This window comes from Armigeres subalbatus, chromosome 3 (assembly GCF_024139115.2).
Source record: "Armigeres subalbatus isolate Guangzhou_Male chromosome 3, GZ_Asu_2, whole genome shotgun sequence".
NCBI lineage: Eukaryota > Metazoa > Arthropoda > Insecta > Diptera > Culicidae > Armigeres > Armigeres subalbatus.
The window spans coordinates 408,180,699-408,205,998 of NC_085141.1; the positions used below are offsets into that span (position 1 = coordinate 408,180,699).

The 25,300-nt window shown below is 39.1% G+C and overlaps 1 protein-coding gene across 17 annotated transcripts in view; it reads left to right on the forward strand.

Moving 5' to 3' along the window:
- The window catches only part of LOC134227094 (protein 4.1 homolog), a 145,625-nt gene extending 139,967 nt beyond the window's left edge, over positions 1-5,658 (forward strand). For all 17 annotated transcript variants that reach the window (XM_062708343.1, XM_062708341.1, XM_062708351.1 and 14 more), the window contains one exon: positions 3,012-5,658. In XM_062708343.1, coding sequence (XP_062564327.1) covers positions 3,012-3,077 — 66 coding nt within the window. In that variant the 3' untranslated portion in view covers positions 3,078-5,658. The remainder of the gene's footprint in view (positions 1-3,011) is intronic.
- Positions 5,659-25,300: the final 19,642 nt, after the last annotated feature.

A 25,300-nucleotide genomic window follows, 5' to 3' on the forward strand; every position in this document is an offset into this window, starting at 1 on the left:
ACATCTGTAAAAGCTTGAAAAAGTGCGACAAACTGACGAACGCGTTGTATCCACGAGTTAATTGCTGATCTGCCGCTGAAGTTGCTCCTGTACAAAACCATCTTCCGACCAACTTTAATTTTTTTAAATATGTTTTTCAAGTGTTGTACACCTGTGCTCACACTGACGATCTTCCTGAACAAGCTGAAATCGTCTATGACTGGTTCCAACGACTTCTTCCCAAATTCTACCCAGGTTGCAGAAACTCAGAAAATCCATTGCTAGAAGAGTTATTCAATTAAAACTGTGATATTTGTTTAGATTTATTTTTCCTTATACTATCACCCTTCTATAGTAATTTCGAAGGTTGTTTCTCTCTATTTTCCTTGTCTGAAGACAAGTGTATTTGAACAAATTAATTCCAATCTCTGAACCAGTCCCACGCATTACTGTCAGGTTAACAACCATCTCAGTCTAAAGCTAAATATAAGAGAAAGTATTATACCTTAAAAATTAATACAATAATAACAATAATAATAAAAGAAATATTTTTCATTAAGAAATCAAAATGTTCCACGGAAAAAATACAAAATTTCCATAAATAAATCAATATTAGCAATGAACAACTACAAAATTTTCCACAAAATAAATTTTTATTTCCACAAAAAATTAAAAACTTTCTTCTTTTCCATAAAGGAATATAAAAAAGCATACTGAGCATTTTTTCATAGATCGTTTAAAGCTCATGGAAAATTAAAATTGATTAAATTTGCTTAAAATTGCTGTTTTCCTGTATTTCCTTGTTTTTTTTTTTTTTATTCCTTTATTTATTTGTTAGGCACTCTGTGTTAGTTAACCGCTACTGTGCCGAGATCTACTGTGGTATTCTGCTGTACAGAATCCACACAGAATCTATTTTTAGATTTCCATTACCATTATTGTTGTCGGTGCCAGTCCATCTCGTCGTGAGTCCATTGTGTCCGTTTGTCCATGTCATGTATCCATTGATCGTTGCATTGTTCGGTTGCCATTTATCCGGGTAACGTTGGAGGTCGTCATCAGGCAGCCGTGATGGTAAGGCGCGTACCCCAAACGCCACCGTGTAAGGCTGCGGATCCGGCGACTGACGAGGGTTTGGTGGAGGGGCTGGGAATCGAACCCATGACCATTCGCTTGTAAGGCGAACGTGTAGCCAACTACGCTACAGGACCCCCTTATTTCCTTGTTTTTATTATTATTGTTTATTGACTTTTTTGTGGAAAGTTTTAAATTTTTGTGGATGGAAAATATTGATTTTGTGTAAAATTTTGTAATTGTTTTTTGCTAAAATTGTTTTATTTACGCACAATTTGTATTTTTCCGTGGAAAATTATGATTTCTTTATGAAAATTCTTCTTTTATTATTGCAATTTTCTCTTTTAAAAGTGCTAATTTAGTTTTGGTCTGTGGAATTTTTTAATTGTTTATGGAAATTTTGCATTATTTATGGAAATTTTATATTTTTCATTGCTCCTACCCTGATTTCTTTATTGTCAATACCCTATTTTTTATGGAAATTTTATATTGCTGCCTGTTTAAAATATTTTACGTTCAAGAACATTTAACATTTCTGAGTAATCTGTACAAAGTAACTTGTTCAATTGCAATAAGTTTTCAACATTGAAGAAAAAACTTATTCTTTCCTCACGCACAAGTGCCCTACAAATAAATAATTATTTATCAAGAATTTTTTTCGCATTTGCAAACCCATAGCAGGACAAATTCGGCAATATTTCCATTTGAACGTCAGTTCGATTGAAATATTTATTCGCAACAGTTAGTAATCGGTAACTATCGTATTTGTTACAGATAAAACTGACGCGATAAAATTGTTTTGTTATCCGCTGTCGGTAGGGTCAAAATTACTTGTTGGCATATTTTGTTGCTCTCTTTTGGCAAATTTCAGAAATTCCCTGACTATCAGCTGAGTAGAATGCAGGGGAGAAGGCGGAGCACTGAATCCCTACCCCAACATGTGCGACATCTGGATTTGGTTCTAAACTGTAAACAACAGTGTTAATTCTCTACCACCTTTTTGTTATGGCGAGGCAATTTTTATGCACACTTTTGTTTTCAATATTTTATCAAAATTAAACACTCAATCATGCAGCAATATAACGATGTGATATGCTTGAGATACCTGCTTGATTAAAGGGACTCGAAAAAGAATTTATTTGCAGTAACTAACCGAATATAAAAATGTTCACATTAACGATTGCGCCCTAACACCGGTTCTAAGCTTCGATGCAGAGTACACGAGCTTTGTTCGCCAGTGACAGGCGTATGAGGCCCTTGGTATAGGCCACCTGGTTCAAAACAGGAGGGTGAAACGCCTGTCATCCGCGGTACAATGGCACTTTACCCAACATCGTTTTTGGTACTACTGTTTTTGGTACCCATTTTCTGGGTAGTATACCCGAATTCCGCGTTCTTTTTGGGTGGTTGGTTCATACGCACTTAGTGCTAATTGTCCGCAATTAACTTCTCCTGGCAAAAACTTGCAATTAGTTGATGTACATCGAGCCTTTTGTGTTTGTATGGCTTCTTTATGTCGAAAAATAGCTCGTCGATACTTCCGAAGTTTTGTTATCATGAATAAAACGAAATTAAAACAAAAACATCGTACGCTATACTGAATGAATGGTTGGTAGGCGTATTAGCCTTCTCTTCAGTCCCCTGGTGACAACGCAACTCATTACTTTCCTCCATACAAATCTCACTGTCAAGCACAACACTAAGAAACCTCATAAGTTTGCGACGTCATCATGAACCCAACCATTTGATTTTGTACTTTGCACACTCAACGTTGAAAATGCCACTTTAATACCCAGATCGCGCCCAGCATTTCACTCAGATTGGATAATTTAGAATGTATTTTTTTCTCAGTTGTAACTAATAAGTCCGCTTAGAATCGGTTAAAGTAAAATGTTCACGTTCTATTTCAACTCCCCTAAAACCAATTACTATTTTTTCCTATGCCGTTACAATTGCAGGAAGCAACCGCCATGAACCCAGACATGACCGTGGAGAAAATCGAAATCCAACAGCAGACGCAGTAAGAACGACAAGCTAAGGTAAGGCATCCCTGCGCGCAAAAATTAAAAAGTAAAACTTGCGTACCCATAAGACTTGGCTGGTCCAAAAGACGGTTCGAGATACTTTTGGGACGGACGTCGGTTTCTACACACAAAGTCGTCACTACATTACATTTGTCATCACAAGAATTGCTAATATTTTACAATTGAGACCACGGCAAAACTGTGGCGCGCGAACGCTAGTTTTTTTTAAGTAAGCATGAAAGTATAAGGTATTATGCTTAGTTAAACGTGAAAGAAGCCACAAGTTGGTGAAATCAAACGAATCACGAAAGGACAGTTGTTCTAGTTTAAGCATTTTCTAATTTTAATACAAGAAAACGACAAAAAAGAATAAATACTAAAAAAAAAATAAAAAAATCGCTTTATATCCGATTTTGTTGTTCTGCTTCAGGATGAGTAAAATGTCTACGCGAAGGAGCAAAGTTGTTGAAATAGTATTTAACAATATTTACAAACAAACACAAAAATCACAAGAAGCTTATATTGATTGGTGGGAACTATACATATTTAGAAAGATTACGTCTCAACGTCGACTTATTCGAGAATACTATATTCGTGCGAAATTGCTTTTGATGTTTCATGTTTGCTAAACAAGGAGAAGATAATAAAAGAGAATACAAACTTTGAAAGGGGAAAGAGAGAGATGGGCGTACTATGCATTTGTTGTGGTCCTGGTCGTAAGTAGTTGAGACTACAGAATCTGAAACACCTTTAATGAATAATATTCGCATACTTTTCCTCCCTTTTGATTAATACCTTCTTACCAATACAAGTAATAGTTCTCTTGCAAATTTGCCTCAAATAATATATGTATATACGATGATATAGTGGAATTTTATATTTAGCAAACAACATCTACAACAACCATCGTCGTGTTCACTGAATGGAGATTTACCGAAGTAGGCATTAGATGGAATCAATCAATCAATCGAGAGACCAAATCGAAGACTTATCGTATTGAATAGAGTGGCAACATTGTCAACATTAATATATACGATCACATAGATGGCGCTTCCAAGTCCATACTATAGTTGCCCAGTAGCCGATGTGCCAGTCTCCATCATAGTCATTGCAATACAAAAAAAACAGTAAATAAATAGAGAATGGGAAAAGTTTGTGATCCAGAAAAGTAGCGGACCGGATAACGCCACATTGAAAAACAAAATAAAAACCGTTGCCTTATTTGTAGTCAAATTTCTCTCTTTCTTCGGCTATCTATTTCACCCGATCCCTTAAGACGCTATCTATATCCTTGGATCCTTAGCGCTATATTGTACTATCATTAGTCTTAAAACCAACAACTGCATTGTGTTTTTCTGTGTTTTCTATTTATTTCCTAACTGTAATTAACATTCCGAAAACTAATAAGTTTCGCAGCATACTTACGTGCTGCAAAACAAGTAAAACGTACTAAATTATAAATTTATCTAAAAGCAAACAAAACACTTTTTAATTTATTCTACAAAATCTGTATTTCCGTTGGATTTTTTTCTATGTAGCTTTTTTTTTTGCAAATTTGCCGTAATAGTGGAATAAGTTTGCGCTACTATGCGTAAAATATTAACGGTGGTCGAGTTTTACGACAGGTAACGTCTAGAACCATCGGTCTCGTAACGGAAATTAAACCCCGTTTGGAATTACCTGTCGTAAAAGTACCAAAATCGCAAACTTGTCCAATTGTTACGTATGTTTGCCTGTGGTAGTTCTTCTACAACTTGATCCGTCAATAGATGGCACCACCGTATTTTGTGTACCGTTGAGATAGGAAACGTTCGGGACGAAAGTTTGAGACAAATCACAAAATTACGTATATATTTTTGTAACAACAAGCTTTTTGCGCGTAAAACTAAAAAAAAAATGTTGACGAAACGGAAAACTTTTGCTTACGATTACCAACATAACATGTAGTACAGTAGTAGTGTAATGGTACTGTTTCGTTTCGTCGTGTTGTCATTCGAAATGACATCTATATTATAACGATAAACTGATTGTATTGCAATTGTGCTTTTGTGTAAAATTGATAATTCATATATTGTCATCTTTAGTCATCACATGCCTTCGATTGTTTTTTTATTTGCAATCCGATCCTTCCGTTTTCTATTGACAAGTTTTAAATAGTTTCTTCTAAATCCCTAGTTACGATAATAGATTTTTTTCTATAAATAAGTAGTATAGTTTTTAGATAACATCCCCTCCAATTTGTGTTGTACGCGTCTTTTTATTATTATTTTATGTTTGTAAGAGAGATTTATTTATCACAGAGAAAGAAAAAGGAAACTATTTGAAACAATATATTGATCACGAAACACAAAATCTTCATATTAGGCTTAAATGAGTCGATTTGACTATGACATAATACCCAGCAGAAGAACGCATAACAGATCGCTAAGTAAATTTGAGAAAATATGAGAATAAAAAAAAACGCGTCTCTACAGTGGAGCAAGCTAATCTTTAGATGTATCAACCGCAGCGAACGTGAATGCTAAATGAAAGATGAAATCAGAACGAGTAAAGCGACTAAGTCTAGTTTATGTGAAAAGTAGTCACCGAGAATGCTTTTTTATGCCGAAATGTCCGTAAAAGCCTATTCAGATTACTCTTTTTATGATAATGATTACCATAATAAACAGTAACTTGATGCCAATTTCCATACATTATATTTTCCTTCTCATATTTAACACGATAATTATAATAATAAATGGCGTAATATGAATAGGTTAGAAGGTTTATTGATTTTCCAATGAAAATATCTTAATGAAAAATATGTTATCCGAAAATTTCAAGAAAATGTCTGAACAATGTGAAATATATTTTTATTTTATCTAGGGTTGCGAAATGCAAAGTATTGAACACTTGTCATAAGACGAGTTAATACAATCCCATTGAATTCCACCATTTAATTGTATCTTGACAGATACGTATTTCGACCTCAACAGTAAGGCCGTCTTCAGTGTCTCGTACTTGACTCGACTTCTCGACTAGTCGAGTCAAGTACGAGACACTGAAGACGGCCTTACTGTTGAGGTCGAAATACGTATCTGTCAAGATACAATTAAGTGGTGGAATTCAATGGGATTGTATTAACTCGTCTTATGACAAGTGAAAACATTCCACTAAAAAGCTCAAAATAATTTTTCTTATCAAAGTATTGAAAAAAATGAAGTTTTAGTTATTTAATGGAACAGTTTTCTGGGGATAAGACACTGACATGAAATTTAGTATAGATCGTAAAATTGATTAACGAAATGCGTTGCCTTGCATGCAATCTTAGTACTGGGAGTCTTGATCGCGTTTTTGTGATATTTGTCCATCGTCAAATATACGTATACTCTGTTATGTTATGCTCTTGAATAGCATTTCAGAAGTTTATCAATCAATTAATATTTGTACACGTAACGTACACATAACCCCTTCCGGAGTTATTTCAGTTTGCTCAACAGTCGACCAATCCGCGTAGTCCGCCGATGCGCACCTCTTCGATCACGTGTACGAACCATTTACTATACCGAATGTGCCAACGTAAGCGCTGTCCCCATCTATCCCTGATCTTCATAAGTTCGCATCTCGAATTAGCATCTCCGTAGTGTTCCACTTAAGAACATACTGATAAGACGGTGCGCTACGCCGTAGTAAAGTACACGACGAGTAACAAAATATCTCCCCATGGATCTCGCAAGACGTGAAAAACAACATTGTGGCCCGACTGATCTTTTGAACTTCCACTGGGGCGCTCAAATGGTGCCAGATTTGCATGTGTTCTGCTACATCATCATAGTAATATGCGTCTTCCGACTTTCTCCCAACTTGTTTGACATTTCATTTGAGAATCTTCAAGTGAACGAAGATTGTAATATGAAGCGTTTATTTTATTTCTACTGCAAATAAGATTTTAGGTTGGTTGTAGCTTGAATTACTAAGGATTGATTTGAAACATCATAACCTGTCAGAATGTTATCAGCAACCGCCAGGATGGAGATTTCACGTCTACTTTTTGGGTCATTCTCTCATTTACCGGTAAGAAAAAAAAACAGTTCGATCCACCTAGCGGGGATGATGCCTTTGTCAATGCAATCGCAAGGTTTCTAGAGCTAAATGATCTTATTTTGGAAAAATCAGTGTCTGAAACACCATGACATACATGAAAGTATGGGATTTCATCTTTCACGTAAGTGCATTTACAAAATGTTCTATCAGAAATTATTTTTCCATGTATTTTAGATGGTTGACCCTAGAGGCCTGAATAAGAGAAACGCGAATAGGTATGTGCCGCCAATCGAACCGTCAAAAACAGCAGCCAATCGAGCAGGAGACCTGTCAAGCAGCCAAAATGTTGGCTCAAATACTGAAAACGGCCAAATTTGATTTTATGCCATTTTTCAATAAACAAAATTGAATGTATTTTACATTAGTTTGCAATAATATATGCCAGTTCTTTATAGATTATGAAATGAAATTCCGTTGTTTATTGGATTCTATTGTTATGTGATGTGGATACATAAAATAGCGGATTGTGAGATTTTATCTACATAAACCATTTCTTCCTTTCCATGTGTTGTTCTTTGATGAAGAAGATTGAATGCAGTGTTGGCAGAGTCATATTTTCTATCCGCGTTTCTCTTATTCAGGCCTCTAGTTGACCCTATGCCTATTATTCAAGATTTTACTAGAAACATTTGAATTTACCCCTGGCAAAAAAAGAGGAGAGTTTATATTTTCGCGTGGTGGGTATTTCAATTTACTGATTTTTACAAAATAATATTTTCCCACAGAGAGAGACTCCGTGATTGCCTACTTCACGGGTTTTGCAAACACTTGTATAGAGAATGAATCAACAAACCATATATGGTTCGATACGCCTTTTTCCAACTTTCAAACGTAATGGCCTATCGTGAGTAACTAGGTTCTGTCCTCCGTCGAATGCAACTTGTTTCGAAAGTATCAGTTAAGAATTACCATGCAAATTAGCTAATGTTTTTCGGATTTCGGTTTCGGTTCACACAAACACACATACAAACTAACATTCATTCATTTGCTCAGTTCGACGAGCTGAGTCGATTGGTATACAATATCATGGGTCTCCGAGCCTGCTATAAAAAGTTCGATTTTGGAGTGAATTTATAGCCTTTTGGTACAAGTTTGTTGTGTGAGAAAGGCAAAAACATATAGCAACAAAACTGCGAGAATTATTTCTCATCTGCTGATTGTTACTAGTTCGAATTGGTTTCTAACTGCAAACAGACGTTCTTTATGTAGACATCGGTTACTGTTGCACTAAACAGAATTTATCAGGCACTTGCAACCAATAAATAGTAGTTTGTGCAACTAGTTGCAAAAAGATGATTTTTTCAGCACGAGTTGTACGTTTATCCAACGAGGCTTGCCGAGTTGGATAAATACTACGAGTGCTGAAAAAATCGAGTTTTGCAACGAGTTGCACACGCTATTTTTTGCAATGACGAAAACGGCTTCAGTATGTTAAATATGTACCAAATTTTACAGTCTAATTTACTTCACATGATCATTCTTGCGAATAAATCATGTTGCTGCAGAGAGCTATTCGATTCCATGTTATAGTACCACATTGCATAGCTCTTCAAACCATTAGGCGATAGATGAACTTGTATTTGGAAAATGATGATGTCTTGTCCATCAAACTATTTAATTTATGACGCGACACAGAGAATACACTATTTGAACACCTACCCAAGCTAATTCAGCAAAATATAGTCATGTAACTGCTGTTCTAATATTAGTTTTTCATTATAGCGCCCAAATCATAGCTATAATGGATTTTATGCAACCCATTTGAGTTCCATAATGGTCATTAAAGCATCCATTTGGTTGGTATGGAAAAGTAGGCCGTTTTATCACTCGAAGACGAACTGTAAACCAGGTATTATGATCAGGAATTGCAAAAATAAATTATTGTAATTGACGAACAGTTTGCGTACGGTTTGTTAAAGCAATTTTATAGTACTACAATGTGGAAATTCGCACATTTAGCAATGATAGTATTCTAAATAAAATAATCTGGTAATTGGGAAATGTGGGGCAAGTCACCTTATTTTTACCTTTCTCATACAACAAAAATGAACTTTTTATAGATACCTCAGAGACCCAAAGTGTTATATACCAAACGACTCAGCTCGACGAAAAGAGCAAAATTAAATGTCTGTCTGTTCGTGTGTCCCCGTAACGCTGGGTAGACACCTTTGCGTGGTGTGTTACGGTGTAAGATCTACCATGGTCACATTGTCAGCTACAGGCAAATCCTGACCCAACGAATACCTTCCCCAATATCCAACTCCGTGGTACTTATGAGGGTGTCGCTGAGTCGTGGGCCTCTCATCCTTATGCTTTCGTAATTTTTATCGTAGATTGAAATTAAGTACCCCACCCACCTGAATAGGGCCCTGAGGGGCCCTCCTTAGCCGAGCGGTAAGACGCGCGGCTACAAAGCAAGACCATGCTGCGGGTGGCTGGGTTCGATTCCCTGTGCCGGTCTGGGCAATTTGCGGATTGGAAATTGTCTTGACATCCCTGAGCATAAAAAATATCATCGTGCTAGCCTCATGATAATACGAATGCAAAAATGATAATCCGGCTTAGAAACCTCGCAGTTAATAACTGTGGAAGTGCTTAATGAACACTAAGCTGCGAGGCGGCTCTGTCCCAATGTGGGAATGTAATGCCAATAAAAAGAAGAAGAACCCACCTGAATAAGGATTTCAAAAGAAAAACATGAGTAGTGTCCAATCTACGAAGTACACCGTAACTATGCTATGAAAAGTCTTTCTGTTCGTGTGAATGTGTGGGCACAAAAGCTAATAAAAACATTACCCAACTTTTTATAAAGTAATTATTGATCAATTTTCTCGCAAAAAGATGCAACCGACGGGGAAGAAAACTTTGACGATAACTAGTGAATTTGATAGCGATCAACCTTTATCAAAATTGTATACAGCCCCTATTCGCATGAGCGTCCCATGTCAATTTTCCTCAACGCTAGTAATATGCCGTTGAATTTTTCAAACTCGTTTAACATGGAGAAATACAAAAATCTCTAATAAATTAATGAGCACACGTGCTTAGTAGTTGCCAAGCTACCACACGGAAGTGTACTGAAGTGTCGGACTCGACCAGTGAAGGCTTGGGCTCCGCCCATCATTTCCCCCAGAAACGGGGCTCAGGAATTTCCCCCAGCATTACTCCTGGGGGATAGGCAGTACTTACTTACTCTGCAGTCTTTTCCAGATTATATTCGCGGATGTAATATTATCATTGGATATAAGGGATCGCCTCACAGCTGCGTACACATGGAGAAACGGATAGCGACTAGACTATGAACTAGAAGGTCGATGGATCGAAACTGGAAGCTATTGTGACATAAATATATGCATTAACTGATGAGCAACTAACAGTATTTCACTTGATGACTTGATGATTCACTTGATTTAAATAGATTAGAGAGTACAATGACGATAAGCTTTTTTTTTTTTAAATATAATTGATGTGTTATGTTATCATGCATATATATTTGAAACTATTTTTGACTATTCTAGATTTAAATGTTGTACAAGGCCAGATATGCAACTTTATAACTGAACAAATGCGATCTCTGATAAAAACAAACATGATTGTTCAAAGGTTGTATTGAAATCGAAATACGTCGTATATCACGTTATACCTAACTCTGATTTGTACGTATATGGCCTCCACTTTTGTTCACATAGAGGGAATCTATGCATTTTATACAATCAAATTACGTCATATAAGAGTTCATTAAACAGAATTGAAAGTTGATTATGTGAAGCAATTTGTTGGCTGGGAATGCTCGTTTGGAGACACGTTTGACAGTTCGTTTGGAGACAGAGGATTTATCTTCGCTCATCTATATATTCCACTATCTATAATAGGTACCAACAGTTCTACGCTACGACCCTCCTACATCGACATGTGCAGTCTATACTCACACCTATGCACTTACTCTTCTGCCATGCCCCGAGTGCGGTTGCCACCCGCTGCGACACTCTTACCTCGGCATGTGCAAACCTCTCGTTCACTTCCCCGCGCTCAGCCTGTTTTCGCTCTAACTAACCAATCACAAGTTAGTCATGCTTGTCGACTGCTGCTCGGCGCGCCAGATTCTCTGCAAGCTGCAGGAAATCTGAGTAGTTGCAGCACGCTAAAAATGAACTACTCAAAATTGAGTCGAATCCGACTCATTTTCATTAAAAACGGGACAACTCAAAATTTGAGTAACTACTTCAATAAAATGATGATTGCACTTAAACTAGGAGTCTGTTTGTCGTAAAATGCACTTAGATAGATAGATAAACTTGATTCGCATCTGTCGTATTAAAAATTGATGGAAGGCCAAGCTTAACTTTCGCGAAATCATCATTTTATTGAAGTAGTATCTTTTACTCAAATTTTGAGTTGTCCCGTTTTTAATGAAAATGAGTCGGATTCGACTCAATTTTGAGTAGTTCATTTTTAGCGTGAGACGAAACTGCGTTCCACTTCTCCACCGCTTGGCACATCCTCTAGATAAGGGTATCCGGGGTTGTGTCCCGACCGCAAACGTCTAGCATAGCTCTTCTTTCGACGTCGAAACGAGGACCTACGAACAGTGTGTGCTCTGCTGTTTCATCAACACCTGGGCAGTCAGAGCAAATGGGTATTTCCGCATGCCCAAACCTGTGGAGATACTGCAGGAAGCTGCCATGGCCTGACAGGAATTGTGTCAGATGGAAGTGAATTTCCCCATGAGGTCTCCCCACCCAGCTCGATATGTTAGGAATTAGCCGGTGGGTCCACCTACCTTTAGAAGAATTATCCCAAGTCGTCCTGATGCGTTCGCGGGCTCCTTTGGTGCCACGTAGCTCGAAACACTCCTCGTCTTCCCGGATGACCAGCCCGACTGGCATCATGGTCGCAATCACGCAAGCTGCATCGTGTGATATCGTGCGGTACGTACTCTCCAGCTTCCGCAAATAACTGGTTACCCTCAGAGTTCTCGCCCAGGACGGGCCGCCGTACCTAAGAATAAACACGGCAACGCCTGCCAGTAGCCTACGTCTACTGGCACACACCTTGGAACTGTTGGACATCATCCTCGACAATGCCAGTGTAACGAAAGAGCGATGGTATCCTAGCTTGCACTGTTGAATGCATTCTTCACTTCAAGTGTGACTAACGCATAGTATCGAATACCTTGCCTTTTCTGTTGGATCGCTATCTCGGCGGTTTCAATAGCGTCCAACGTGGACTTACCCTTGTGAAAACCGAACTGATTGCTTGACAGGCCTAGCGTACCCTCTGAGGGATGATCTTCTCTAGCAACTTACCCGTCGTGTTTATAAGACAGATTGGTCTATGCGCTAATGTGTCGCCCGGCGGCTTCGGGGAATCTACACTCATCAAGGCATCTCTGCATAGTTAGCCTGAACATGTTTGGGTTCGCTATGATTGCTGCCTTGAGAGTGCTGTTCGGAACTCCATCAGGAGTTGGAACTTTGTTCGTTACCAGGGATTTGGCCACCGCGAGTAACTCTTCGTTTGTCACTAGAACCACCATTTCGGCCGTACCAATATTGTCTTGCGGTGCAGGAGGCCAGGGACTTGTGGCTCGGGACGGGAGGTGTACCTCGATAATCCTCGCCAACCTATCCGGGGACCGTTTGGGAGGTGAAGTGGTCTTGGCCATCACTATCGTGTAGACATCACCCACGGATTCGCGTTGGCTCCTTCGCATAGGTTGTCGAAACGCTCTCTTACTGCTCTTTATGGCCTTGTTACCGACCAGTTTCGCAGCACTTCACAGCGGTCCGCTCTTTCATTCTCGGTGCGGGCAAGTTGCATCCTTCGTCTAGCCTTGAGGCAGGTTAATCGAAGGGCCGCAATCTCAGCACTCCACCAGTATACCGGGCATCTGTCATTTCTCGGCAGGGCTTTCCTCGGCATGGTATCGTCGCACACGCGTGATAGGACAGCTACCAAAGCATCCCCGTTACACGCCATAGTTGATCCTCAAGCAAATTGCTAGATGATCACTATGGGTGTAACCCTCGTCCACCTTCCAGTTCGCCATCCTAGACCCGTCCGCCACCCAATTATCGTTATCGACAGGGACGTTGTAGGGGTCGGACAGGAGGGCGACATCGGTCCTCGACTCCGAGACCAACTGTCACAGCAGCTGCTGGGCAGTTGCACAGTGGTTGAGATTCAGATTCAGTTACTTGCACGGCTTCTTCTTGTCTGTCCCTCCGATGGGACACGAAGATCCACCCATAACGTGGTTACAGGCTTGCTTTTTGCTGACGCAGATGAGACACTTTAGTGCCTTATCGCATTCTTGCGCCTTGTGCCCTTCCTCACCACAACGATGACACAAGTTGCTACGGTCTGAGCAGCGCCGAAGCGTGTGGTTGGCCAGGTTGGCCCCGCCAAGGGCGCCTGGCCTTAAGGGGTCGCCGACATCCAGAATTGAACTATAGGAAATCATGACAAATCTCATCAAGTTTACTTACGCGTTGGATGGATACGAATTTTCTTCGATTTTTTGTATTTTTTTGTGAGGTTTATTCATTGTTTTATGCTGAGGGTCTCAATCGGTTAAAATCAAACCATGTAAAAAACCTTGATATATTCTCAAATTTATCGGTTCAAAGTGTTTCAGATTCAAGCTTTTAACAGACATTTCCCTCGGGGACTACATCCGCAATCAACCGTTTGACTTATTTTCGAAAGGACTTTTTCCATCAATAATTGATACAGTTAACAGAACGTAGGCCCAGGGAGCATCTTCACTGCCAAATGCCAAAGGCAAACCATAGAGTAGACTTTAAAAAACGCGTATAATTATTGTTCGTGATTAAGAAATCTAAGCCGTTTCCAAGTAATAGATACTCGGATGTAGTGATAGGGAGTTTGTTTTAATTTGAGAAAAAATCGGACCATAACGGTCGCATTTGATCCTGTGAAATTTTCGATTTATTTAAACAGACAATTGTATAAGGGCGAAAATTTATTGGCCTACCCAATTCAACCAATGCTACCAAACTACCGATAGGCCCACTCTACGAATTGATATATTTATCCGAATAGGCCTGAAGTTGTCTTTTTTTATACGACTTGGTCAAATCGCTATTCTTACCTTACACTAATTCTCTCCAAGTTGAATTAGCTATCTCAGTCTGAAGAATCAGGACGATGTTTTTTACTTGTTGCTGTTGTATGTTAGAAAAGAATTCCAATTAATTCTTCAAATTAATTTTCAAAATTTCACAGAAAGCGAGCATGGAAGCACCCTCTCCACCACTGATCAAATGTGGTTTACAATTATTTACGATAGACGACAGACTATACTAACCTTCAAAAAGGCTACAACTCATCGGCCGAAAATTCGGGCACGTAAGAAGAATATCGTCCTGTTTCTTTAGACTGAGAATTCCAACTTCCGAGTATTAGGGTAACTGTCCTATTTTGGACCCCTAGAGGAAGTGCATCCCAATATATGCTTATATCTATTGAAATACAGGTTCGATATGGGCGGAAATGACACCATTTCAAAGATGAAAGTCTTATTTATGAAATAGAAATTCGAAATGGGCTTCAGTTATTGATAAATCACTGAAATTTGCCATTTTCTGAAATGAAAATATTCTTCGTTTTGGACAGTGCAACATATTTTGGACCCCCAAATGTACACATTTTGGACACCCCCAATTTAGTCTCTTCAAAGTCGAATTTCTAATTTACCCTGGTCAATTGAGCCGAAGCCAAGTCTTATCTTTCGATTGGCATGCATCAATGAGAAGATTCCTGCGTTTTAAATTCACAATTTCGACAAAAACTTATTGTGTACGTTCTGAGATTTTCAGTGATGTATACTTTTAAGCGTAACGCTTTGTAACGCTCGCCTTCTTGAACAATCTAATTTCCTCGAAATTTCATCTAAATATCGCTTTTTTGCATGGGAAACCAGTGAAGTAAGAGTAATTTCCTGAAGCCAATGGGGGAGTTAGCAGCGGCATTGTTCTTAGTTGTGTAGGAGTCCAAATCAAGTTGGTTACCCTACATCTTATCCAGTCGAAAAATATCCTACCCTAACACTGTAAGTCCAGTAGAGTAGTTCTTTCAAACCACCGACCAAGGTCTAATGGCGATTCCGAAGGTCTTTCAATCCACTCCAAAGTAGGGTTCTTCTTGTTGCGACTACGTCCGAAAGTGATCCAACCACTGATCGGCACAATTGAGATGGATTTTATTGGCCTAGCTAGATCTATTGCGTGCGTGAATTCACAACAAGGGAGTCTGGATTTTGTGTCAGTAAGTTATAGAGACTAAAAGAATTCACAAAGCAAACATTTATTAAATCCACCACGCAAAAAATGTTGATAATGAAAGAAAAGCAGCTCCTATCATGCCATTTGTTTGAACATGCATGAAAGCAAGGGGCGCCCAATAACGGTTCCGCCAAGGGTGCTGGGAGTCCACGCTACGGCTCTGGGTCTGAGCCCTTACAGTTGTACGCAGGGATTGAATCCTAAAGAGAAAGAGCAAGTCTCTCACTTATCATCTCTGTATACATATACGATATGTAGCATATCGCGAGAAACTTTTTTCGCAAGCTGTCATGATAGAGAACTGATTCGGGATGTTATACCCCATGATAAATTTCTTTTAGAAAGCTCCAAATGTGGGGAGCACTGGCTCTGATGATGCATTTCAACTTGTTCTACACAGCTATCCGATTCTGTTTTTTCGCACTTGCATACAAGTTTGAGAAAATTTGTTATCATGGCGGAACAGTTTTTGCCTCTCTTTTATCGTTGTTCGTTATCTATTGAGGGCGAGTTCTGCAAACCCTAGTTGTAGGACTTGTGCCCCAACTCTAAGCACCGATAGCACCTGTCCACTGAAAGTGGCTGTAGTTTGCTCACTGGACAATGTCATATAATCATCGTACAATGTTCTGTGAAATTGTTCTGTAACATACCAACTGCCCTTTTTTCCAATTCTGAGCTCAATCGAGCGATCAAAACTAATTTCCAGATCGAATGAGTGACAGAGGTGTATTTTCCTATACATTTTGGCTGAAATCTCCATACAAACTTCAAATCAAATGAAATTTTGAGAGATTGATTTTCTCACCCAAAGACACAATCCTGGGGGGTGCCCCGTGAAATTCGACATTTTTTTCTCCCCATACTAAGCTGGGCCAGTCTACTGGACATACTGACCAGCCGATCTTCAACTTCTTTCGCTCCATTACCTTATTGGCTTCCGCAACCGGTAACCTGCCAAAGGAACTGCCTCTTAGACGTACAGATGAGGTCTTCTCGACCTCTACCGCACTGGTCTCTGACGGCAGAGACAACGTCGTCAGCGTTCGTGACCTCGTCCAGTTGCTTGCACTTGAGGGTTACTTCCACCCCCAACGACCTTACCTCGGCGTCGTCACTCAAGACCTCTTGGGCCAGCTTCCTGTAGTCAGTCCCACTAGTATGCACTCCGCGTTTCAGCACCAAGATCAATTCACCGGTCTTGGTGCGTCTGACGCTTCGCACGTCCTGACCCAGCGCCGACCCAAGCAACCAAAAGTTCGGATAACAGTATATTTCTGGCTTAATCTGCTCCAAGAGGGATCCTGAATAGAATTCTATTCAGCTCACTTTTTAAGTAGTTAACCGATCTATCAAGTTCACATTAAGTTATTTTGGACATCAAAGTTCACAAAAAGTTCGATGAGAGTCCTGTATAACAGAACTATTTTCAATTTTTTTTCAATGAGTCTTCTCTAGAACGTAGATGCTGTTCTTATTCAGGATGTGAGACTCCACGTGACGATGCGCCTACCACAAGTATTGAACTCCAGTCCTCCTCTTATAATCCGGGATGCGTACCACTGCTCCATACGACCGACCTTCATGAGTTGATTTCATATATGGAACTTGTGTCAAAGTTCACCATAAGTTCAATTAGGATAAAATGTGAACTAGAAAGTTCGTATAATATCAAGGTGGCACTAAATATGAACTTTATGTCACAAAAAGTTCATACCGAACTGATTCTAAATTTGAAAGTTCACAAAAAGTTCGTATGGAGCTTTAACTGAACTTTAAAGTTTATTAAAAGTTCATGTGGACCTGATTTATGGATTTGAACAGTTTGACTTTGTTTTGTTTTTGTAGCAGTGTGCCTATGCTTAAGTTCGTACAAGATATTATTCAGAACTTTTTTGTACTTGTGAAATGAAAAAAATATTTTGTGAACATTTGTGCTGACAACAAGCTCGGTTTGTGCTATCATGGAGCTTGATATTAGAAGTTCGGAACAAGTTCCAAAGTAGCGTGGTGTGAACTTTATAGTTCGGAATATTATTGATTTTTCAAGCTGATTAGAAGTTCGGTTAGTAGGGGAGACTGGGTAGACTTGATCCCCTTTTCTGATTTTCGATGTATCACAGCCAAAAATAAATAAACATACGCGATTTCCACACAGACTCTCTAAGAAATATAGTATTTAACTTTACTGATGTATGACAGTCCTTGAATTATTGTTGTTATTGATACACAATCGATTTTTTGGAGTGCTGTCAAAAGTCGACTTTTAAAATATTTGGGGGAAATTGATCCCTCTCCAATATCTTGCTTCAATAAAATTAGAAAGGTGCTCTCAGATTATTTAAATATTTTTCCTTCAAAATACGTGTGATTTTCGAATTGCTGTGCGTATACATGAACGATTTTTGTTATTGAATTCGACAGCACATGTAATTTTAAAATTTGGGGAGACTTGATCCCCTTTCTACCATATCTATGCAATAAATAATTTTTCCTGCCAATCCTTCATCAAATCTGTCAAATTTACAAAAAAATAGAAGCCTGAGAACAGATTTATATTTTTTTGAATTTTTTCGCCAAATTTTTGTATGGTTGACTAATGGGGGATCAAGTGTCCCCATATTGAGGCAATAACCTCAAATCCAAATATCCTAAAACTTTGATGGAATGTTGACATTTTCATCAGTACAGATCATTAAGCATATTTATGGCTTTGTGCTGTAAAAAAATGAAAGCATTTGGTCATTGTTATAAAAAGTTGTTCAAATTTTGCGTGGCCAATAAAAAAATCTTTTGGAAGGTCAAAACATACAAACCGTCCTATAGAATAAATAAGTTTGTCAATCCAAAAAATAACTCACAACATAAAGGTCATTTGTCTAGAGGATCTGTACTAAAAAATACGCTAGAACAAAACTACTTTATATCTCGATAAAACAGGGGGTGATCAAGTCTCCCCGGGGATCAAGTCTACCCACCTTCCCCTACCTGAACCGAACTTCTTGTTCGAACTTCGGAACAAGAATTTAAGTAGCATGACGCAGGGTGGCCACTGAACCGGGAAAACCGGGAGAACAGTGTCACTCCTTGCTAATTCAACCTCCAGGGATGGGACACAGGTATTTCTCCCATGTGTCCTGGCAATTATGCCTAGGCTAAAGCGCCATTACTCGCTCTCTGAAACGAGATAAAATAAAACATAATCAAGCAAAATTTAAAAAAATCATATAACAAAATTTTATACTTACCCAAAGGTCAGGTATTATTAATTCAATAGGCAATGAAACTGTTTGGTAACTTCATACTACTAGTTTATCTCCGTCAAAATATAATGTTTAAAAACATGTTTTTACTCTATTACAAGATATTATTCCTAAGGTTTTCTTTTTATTATGAAATATTAGTACATTCGATCATAAATATTGTCACATTCGATCGTTCAAGAAACATGACATTTCAGGAAACAATTTTATGAATTTATTCCATACATACGATTGCTTTAATATTCCATATGCATGTATGGCTGTGGACCGAATAGAATAACCAATATTTTTTTATGCTTTATATTGTTTTGATAGAAAAGACAATTAAAAAGATAAAAACATGCTCCTAGTCAAGAGTTACTAAACAAATATTTGATATGACAACTAAAATGATCGGGGAATATGTGAATCTGTTTGATCTATCAAGAATAACAATAACGTGATATAGATCAACAAATATTTCGGATTGAATTCATCTAAAATGAGCTCTCACCGAACAATCTATTTTGTAGAGTCACATTTAGAACATTAAGTTAAAATAAAAATAAATGTATCTATATGTATAAAGGAATTGACCAAGAAAATCATTTCCTGCTCTAGTATCACTAAAACTCAATTTATGAATCGTAAGGAATACCAAAACATAATCTACAATATTATCGTGAATTATTCCATACATATATTGAGCATGAACAATATTTTTCAGAGCTGAAAATGACTCCATTTTTTTAAAATATTTTTCCAGTTTCCTTACGAGGCTGGTTATTTGTGCTAAAAAACCCAGATAATAACGACTCAATTCTGAATTGTAAGAAAGAAATATGTTCGTGGGCCAGGAAAAGCACATATATTTTTACAAATATTGATCTGTTTTTTCCTGAATGAACGTTGCACCTTCATCAATTTCCAATTATTCATTTAGATAAAAGATTCAGAAAGTATGTATAGTTTATACCAACGCTTCTCAAAGTTTTAATTATTAGTGAAAATGGCACTACGACACTATACTACCGTGAATCGCATATTTGTCCCAAATGAATAGTAAACTCAGCAAAGATGGGACAGATATGCGATTCACGGCAGTATATCGCAATAGGAAACCCAGCAAATATGGGACAGATATGCGATTCACGGCAGTATATGTTGGTGAAAAAAATCTTTCAGTGTGCTTAAAAATTGTGTAGCTGTAAAGGGTTGAACGTAAATTAGAAGAGGAACGAGCTTACCGATATTTTTCCAGTATCAAACCTTTCTCACTCAGCTACATTTTCTTCCTATCATATTGTTGTCCCCGTCGCTTAGGTTGATCAGTTCGAACTCGAAAAATCATCATCCCTCTATTGGTTTACCCGCAACCTGTATATTCAGGGGAAAGCACTTTGCAACCCGCGTGAACGGAGGGAATCTCCTGGATCATCCTTCTGAACTGCAACGTCGATTCTACTCTTTTGATTGTATTCGACTCTTTTGGCGGTATAGCTTGAGCAAATCCTGTCCATTAGGGCCTTCCTGAACGTGACGTCTCAGGTTTGCAGAGGAATGACAAATATTTTGCTTTTGCACTACACCACTTTTAACAACTTTTTACAAACTAAGATCATAGACAAACTTGAATTTTCATTAAATTTTTCCTTTTTTCTTTGGCTGAATCATGAATCAATTTCCGTCTAAAGCGGGACTACTCAAAACTATAAGTTTTGATTTTGACTGAAATTGAGTAAAATTTCCTTGGGAAGTTAAAAGACGGCAATACAATTTTACTCAGTCACTGAGTAGATCACGTCCTAACTCATGAATTATGTTTACAGAAATTTATCAGTCTTTTAAAAAGAACAAAATTTCTTTCCGATTTTCTGGAATTTCAGAACTACATAGATTTTGCCCTCAGTATTGAGGGTCATGAGTTTAAGTCCTATCGAAGAAATGTGATTACCTCCAATAGACCCGTAACGCTGGGTAGACGCCTTTACGTGGTGTGTTACGGGGTAAGATCACTGTTCCTTTAGTGGCGGTAAAAAATAATTTCTGTTCCTATAGTGGTGCTATTCATTGGTTTCTTATGAGACTCGCCACTATTGGTACAGTTGCACCACTATAGGTGCAAGGGAGTCAATTTTGTTAAGAAAATTCATTGTTTTCAATAGTTTTTCAAGCAAAATCTTAAGATAAGTTGCATTTAACAGGATATTTAACGCACGGCGCATCAACTGAAACCATCATAAAGTGTATAATTATGATAAATCTCATTAAAACCCTACTACCTCCACTATTGGTGCTACCTCCACTAAGGGTACGGTTACCCTATCAGCATTACAGAATTTCCAAAATATCAAAAATCATTCTAAAGCTTAGATATCGAACTGGAATCTTAGAAACATATCTAAATTTAAGATTTTTTTTCGGACATGGTGGTCTGTAGTAGTAGTAAAATTCTTCTTTATTTAAAACATTTTTTGTTCTACAATCATTTTTAACATGTACAGTGATCGGCCGGCTTGGCCCTCCAACTTCAATTTCAATTATTGTTATTATTATTATTATTATGTTTTTACTTATTTTTTAAATATAATGTATCATGACGGCCTTCAGGAGGCGCTAGTGTTTTAACATGGTGGTCTGTAAAGCCATTAGCAATACAGTCTAACCTCCATGAATCGATATTGAAGGGACCAACGACTCATGGAAAAATCGAATTGTAGAACAGAAAATTGTTGGAAAGTTTTCTGGAGGAACCATCACAGTAACCTAGCAAATATTTTTTAGTGTGGCATATTATTTTTATGGAGAACGCATTAATGTTTTCTTAAGAAAAATATTATGTTTGAAAAATCTTTGATATTTAAATCTGAATTTGGATCAAATTTATAAAATGAGCTCGTTTATTTTTTCAAATAAAAAATTAGGCTGATACAAATATTTAAAATCTATTTTGTCCCCCCCCCCTCGGATTTTTTTGCCAAAAAATAGTATTTTGAGGAGGCAACAAAATAAAATTCGGATAATTTTGAGGATATTTGTAACAGCCTTACAGTGAAAAATAATTGATAGCAATGCTTCTATCACTTACCAGAGCTTCGTCATAATTAACGTGTTGCCAATGTGATAGTAAAGAAAGAATGAATGCAGAAATAAGCTTTGATTCACTTCTAACAGTGACTGCTAGAATGGTCAAGTTGAAGGTACCTATAGGATAGAGATTGAAACGATCTGGAATTGAACCCTTGGCCTCCTTCGTATAGAGCAGGAGCGGTTGCCTTATAACTGCCAAGCCTGTTACTGAAAAAAAGCATGACATGGGAATTACATTGCCATATTGTTTTCTCTGATTTATTTATTAGGATGAATTATAATACAATTCCATAGACTTTGATGGTTATTTAAGTCATATGATCAAAAATACGATTGAAAAAATGTCACTTAAAACAAGTATAGTTGTTCCACAGATTGATTTGTCGAATGAATGCAAAACCTCATCCCTCGATCATTTCTTTTCTCGTTGCACTTCTGCCGGGAAAGTTCCAAAATTTGAACCGGGAAAAAACGGGAAAAAACCGGGAATTCCAAAATGGAAATTGAGTGGCCACCCTGAGACGTTAACTTTAAAGTTCAAATGAATAGGAATAAGCAATTTTTTCTGAACTTTCAAGTTCATTAATAGTATCAATTGGGAGTTAAGTTCGGTTTATGAACAATGGAGCTATATTCGAACTAAATGTGAACTTCTTAGTTCAATCCTCAAGTCTAATCTGAACTTTTGGTTGCTTGGGGAAAGCTTTTTGGCCACCCGCATCGATTTAAGGACTTCAGGGTACTTTGCCTTTTCTGTTTTTACCAACAAGGCCTCGCCTCTGTCCTTAACGTTCTTTGCGGGTCGAGATGCGTTAGACTTCCGCTTTGCCCTACTGACCAGCTGCCAGGGATTGTTGGTCCCTTGTGCAGGTGGTCTAGTGGCTACCGCTTCTGCCTTATAATCAGGAGGTCGTGCGTGGGATCAATTACATGCTCGTCCTTTTCCTACTTTGTATTTCTATCTTTGTTCTTGCTGTGTTTCACGTCCTACCAAAACTATTCCTACTGTTATAACCTTCCATACAATCCCAAAACCTTCCGTGGTACCTATAAGAAGTCGTAGAGTTCTCTGCATCTTTCTTAAGTAGGTGTCCAACTAACCATCCTTCCCCTTCCTCAGCATTCGCAAGGACGTGGCCAGGACAGATCTCGACTATTGGAGAGTGCATTGCTTCCATTTAAAAGATAGTGATTAGTTCCAAATCATTATCTGTGGTAACGGATAAAAGTGATGCTACTCTCATACAATAGTGTTGGCTTGAACCACCTACGAATTTGTGCGAATTACTCAATCTAATGCTAATACTTGTGCCGATGGCACAGCTCCAGCGACTTGCGCCTGGTTGGAGCCTTTCGCCATTTTGGGCCGAGAAGTCACCTTCTCGGGTCGACACCCTTCGGGCTCCTCTGGACGCCGATCTGCTCCGTCCACGTTTGGCTTTTATGGTTGCACGTCGTTTGGCTTTGCTTTGAGCGTCTCCGCCGGATTGCTGCCTGAACCCTTTCGGGTTATGCGCAGTCTTTTCTTCTTTGTCTGTCAGAGCGACATCAATCGCCTCCTCTCTTCCCACCACCCGCCTGATAAACGCATCCTGTTCTTGTCTTGCGACACGAACAGCCTGGCGGAGCATCCGAAGGTTCTGTTTCAGTTCCTTACTGATGGTCTGCCTTGCGTACGCGAACTTGATGATATCATCGAATTGCTTGGCGACCACCCGCATCCCGCCACGCGAGCTGATAGAGCTATACCCCGTCACTGCTGGGGAGCCTCCGGTGCTGCTAGTTGCAGCCTCCGTCACTCCGCTTTCAGGTCTCCTGGGAGGAGACCTCACCAAACCCCCCTTGGCCAAGGGGTCTACTATCTCCATGCATAACGCATCGTCAAAAGAATTATTTTTAGCTTCACTCATTTTAATTGGGTCCCCCTTGTTGCTGCCGTCGAACCCTACTCGAATAGTCGCCTTTAATAATCCCATGGTTATCTTTGCACGCCTTACGGCATGGCGAGAGGCCATGCAATGGTTTACCCTTACGTGCTCAGAGCCAGATCAGCGCAAGTCAGGAAAGGGCATCTGAGCCTACTCCCACCCAGCAGGCAAAGCTTGGTGGCAGGATTAGACAGCGTGCTATAAGGCCCGCCACGGTTTTAGGGGACGGAAGACAGCCTAGCCATTAGCCCACTCGACGTTTATAGTCAGTGTCGCATGGCTCTACTAAGAGAGTAGAATGTCAGACTGCCAGCCGTCGCTTTAAGATTATTACGATATCCAAGACTAGGGCCGATGACATACTGACGCGTCGAGCGATGCGGAACGCGTCCAAGCACTCGTAAAGCAGAATATCAGCAAGAGAAATTCTTTTGTCTTGGACGCGTTCGCGCACGCACACGCGTGAGTATGTCATCGGCCTAGGTCCGTTAACGCGCGTTGTGTACTTTGAGCGGCACACGGTTGCTTTGATAGGGCCTGCTTGCGGACACATGCAGTTTTGTGTAGAGGTTTAACAGAGCCCGCTGCCAAGCCCCATCACGTCCTAGGCAGGCCCCCTAACTCAGAGACGGTAGGAAGGGGTCGTTTGAGCCCTTGGTCCCTGCTGAATAGGTGATTACGCTGGGCTGCAAAGGGTTATGTGGCCACCTTTGTATTACTACATATCTCTATTTTAGCCACTTAATGACGAAGAACGATTGAAACTGAAAAACTTCCAGGGACGAGACGGTAATGGCCAAAATCTCAAAAAGAAAAATAATTTCAATTGTGACTCTTCCTATTTAACTCTTTCTAAAACATACTAATGTAATTTAGTACACAATCAGATAATCTCCAGCCGTGTTCTTACCACTTATACATAGTTTACCACACCATTACCACGCACATAGTTTGCGCTCAATTGGCATATGCAGAATAAACATATCAAGTGCATTTAAAAATAACTCGTAACATCAATCATACCTCATCACAAAAACCTTCCTTGTTCATTATCTGTCAATCAACAGGCATCGACGAAGATGAGAAAAGTTCCCAATCCTGAGAGCTCTTGACCTTCCACAAGAGAAGAACAGCGACAAACAATGTATCGCTCTATACGTATTTAGGTTCTATACCACCAATAAAATAGAGATTGTGCTGCCGCTTTTCGTACTGCACTCATCCAGAAGAACATCCCATTCTCGCCCGTCATCGCTGTCGTCAGAATAAAAGTGCAATTAATTTACGTGCGTATTATTTCCCACAGGATGGCTTGTCACAGCGGTCCAACCATCCATCGCCGGGTAGCGAGTGCATATAAAAGCAGCTGGTGATGCGCCAGATCATGTTGCTAGGCCGAAAAGGAAGCATCGAGAGCAGCGAGTTGGTTGACTTGAGCCACCCAGTGTCCCCGCCGTCAATCTCATGGTGCCGTCGCGTGTCCACGATGCGACGTCCCGTTTCAGAGGGATCATCAGCTGATATCGTGACTGCGAGCAACTCGCGTGTGTGGGGAACCGCTCGCCACCCATACG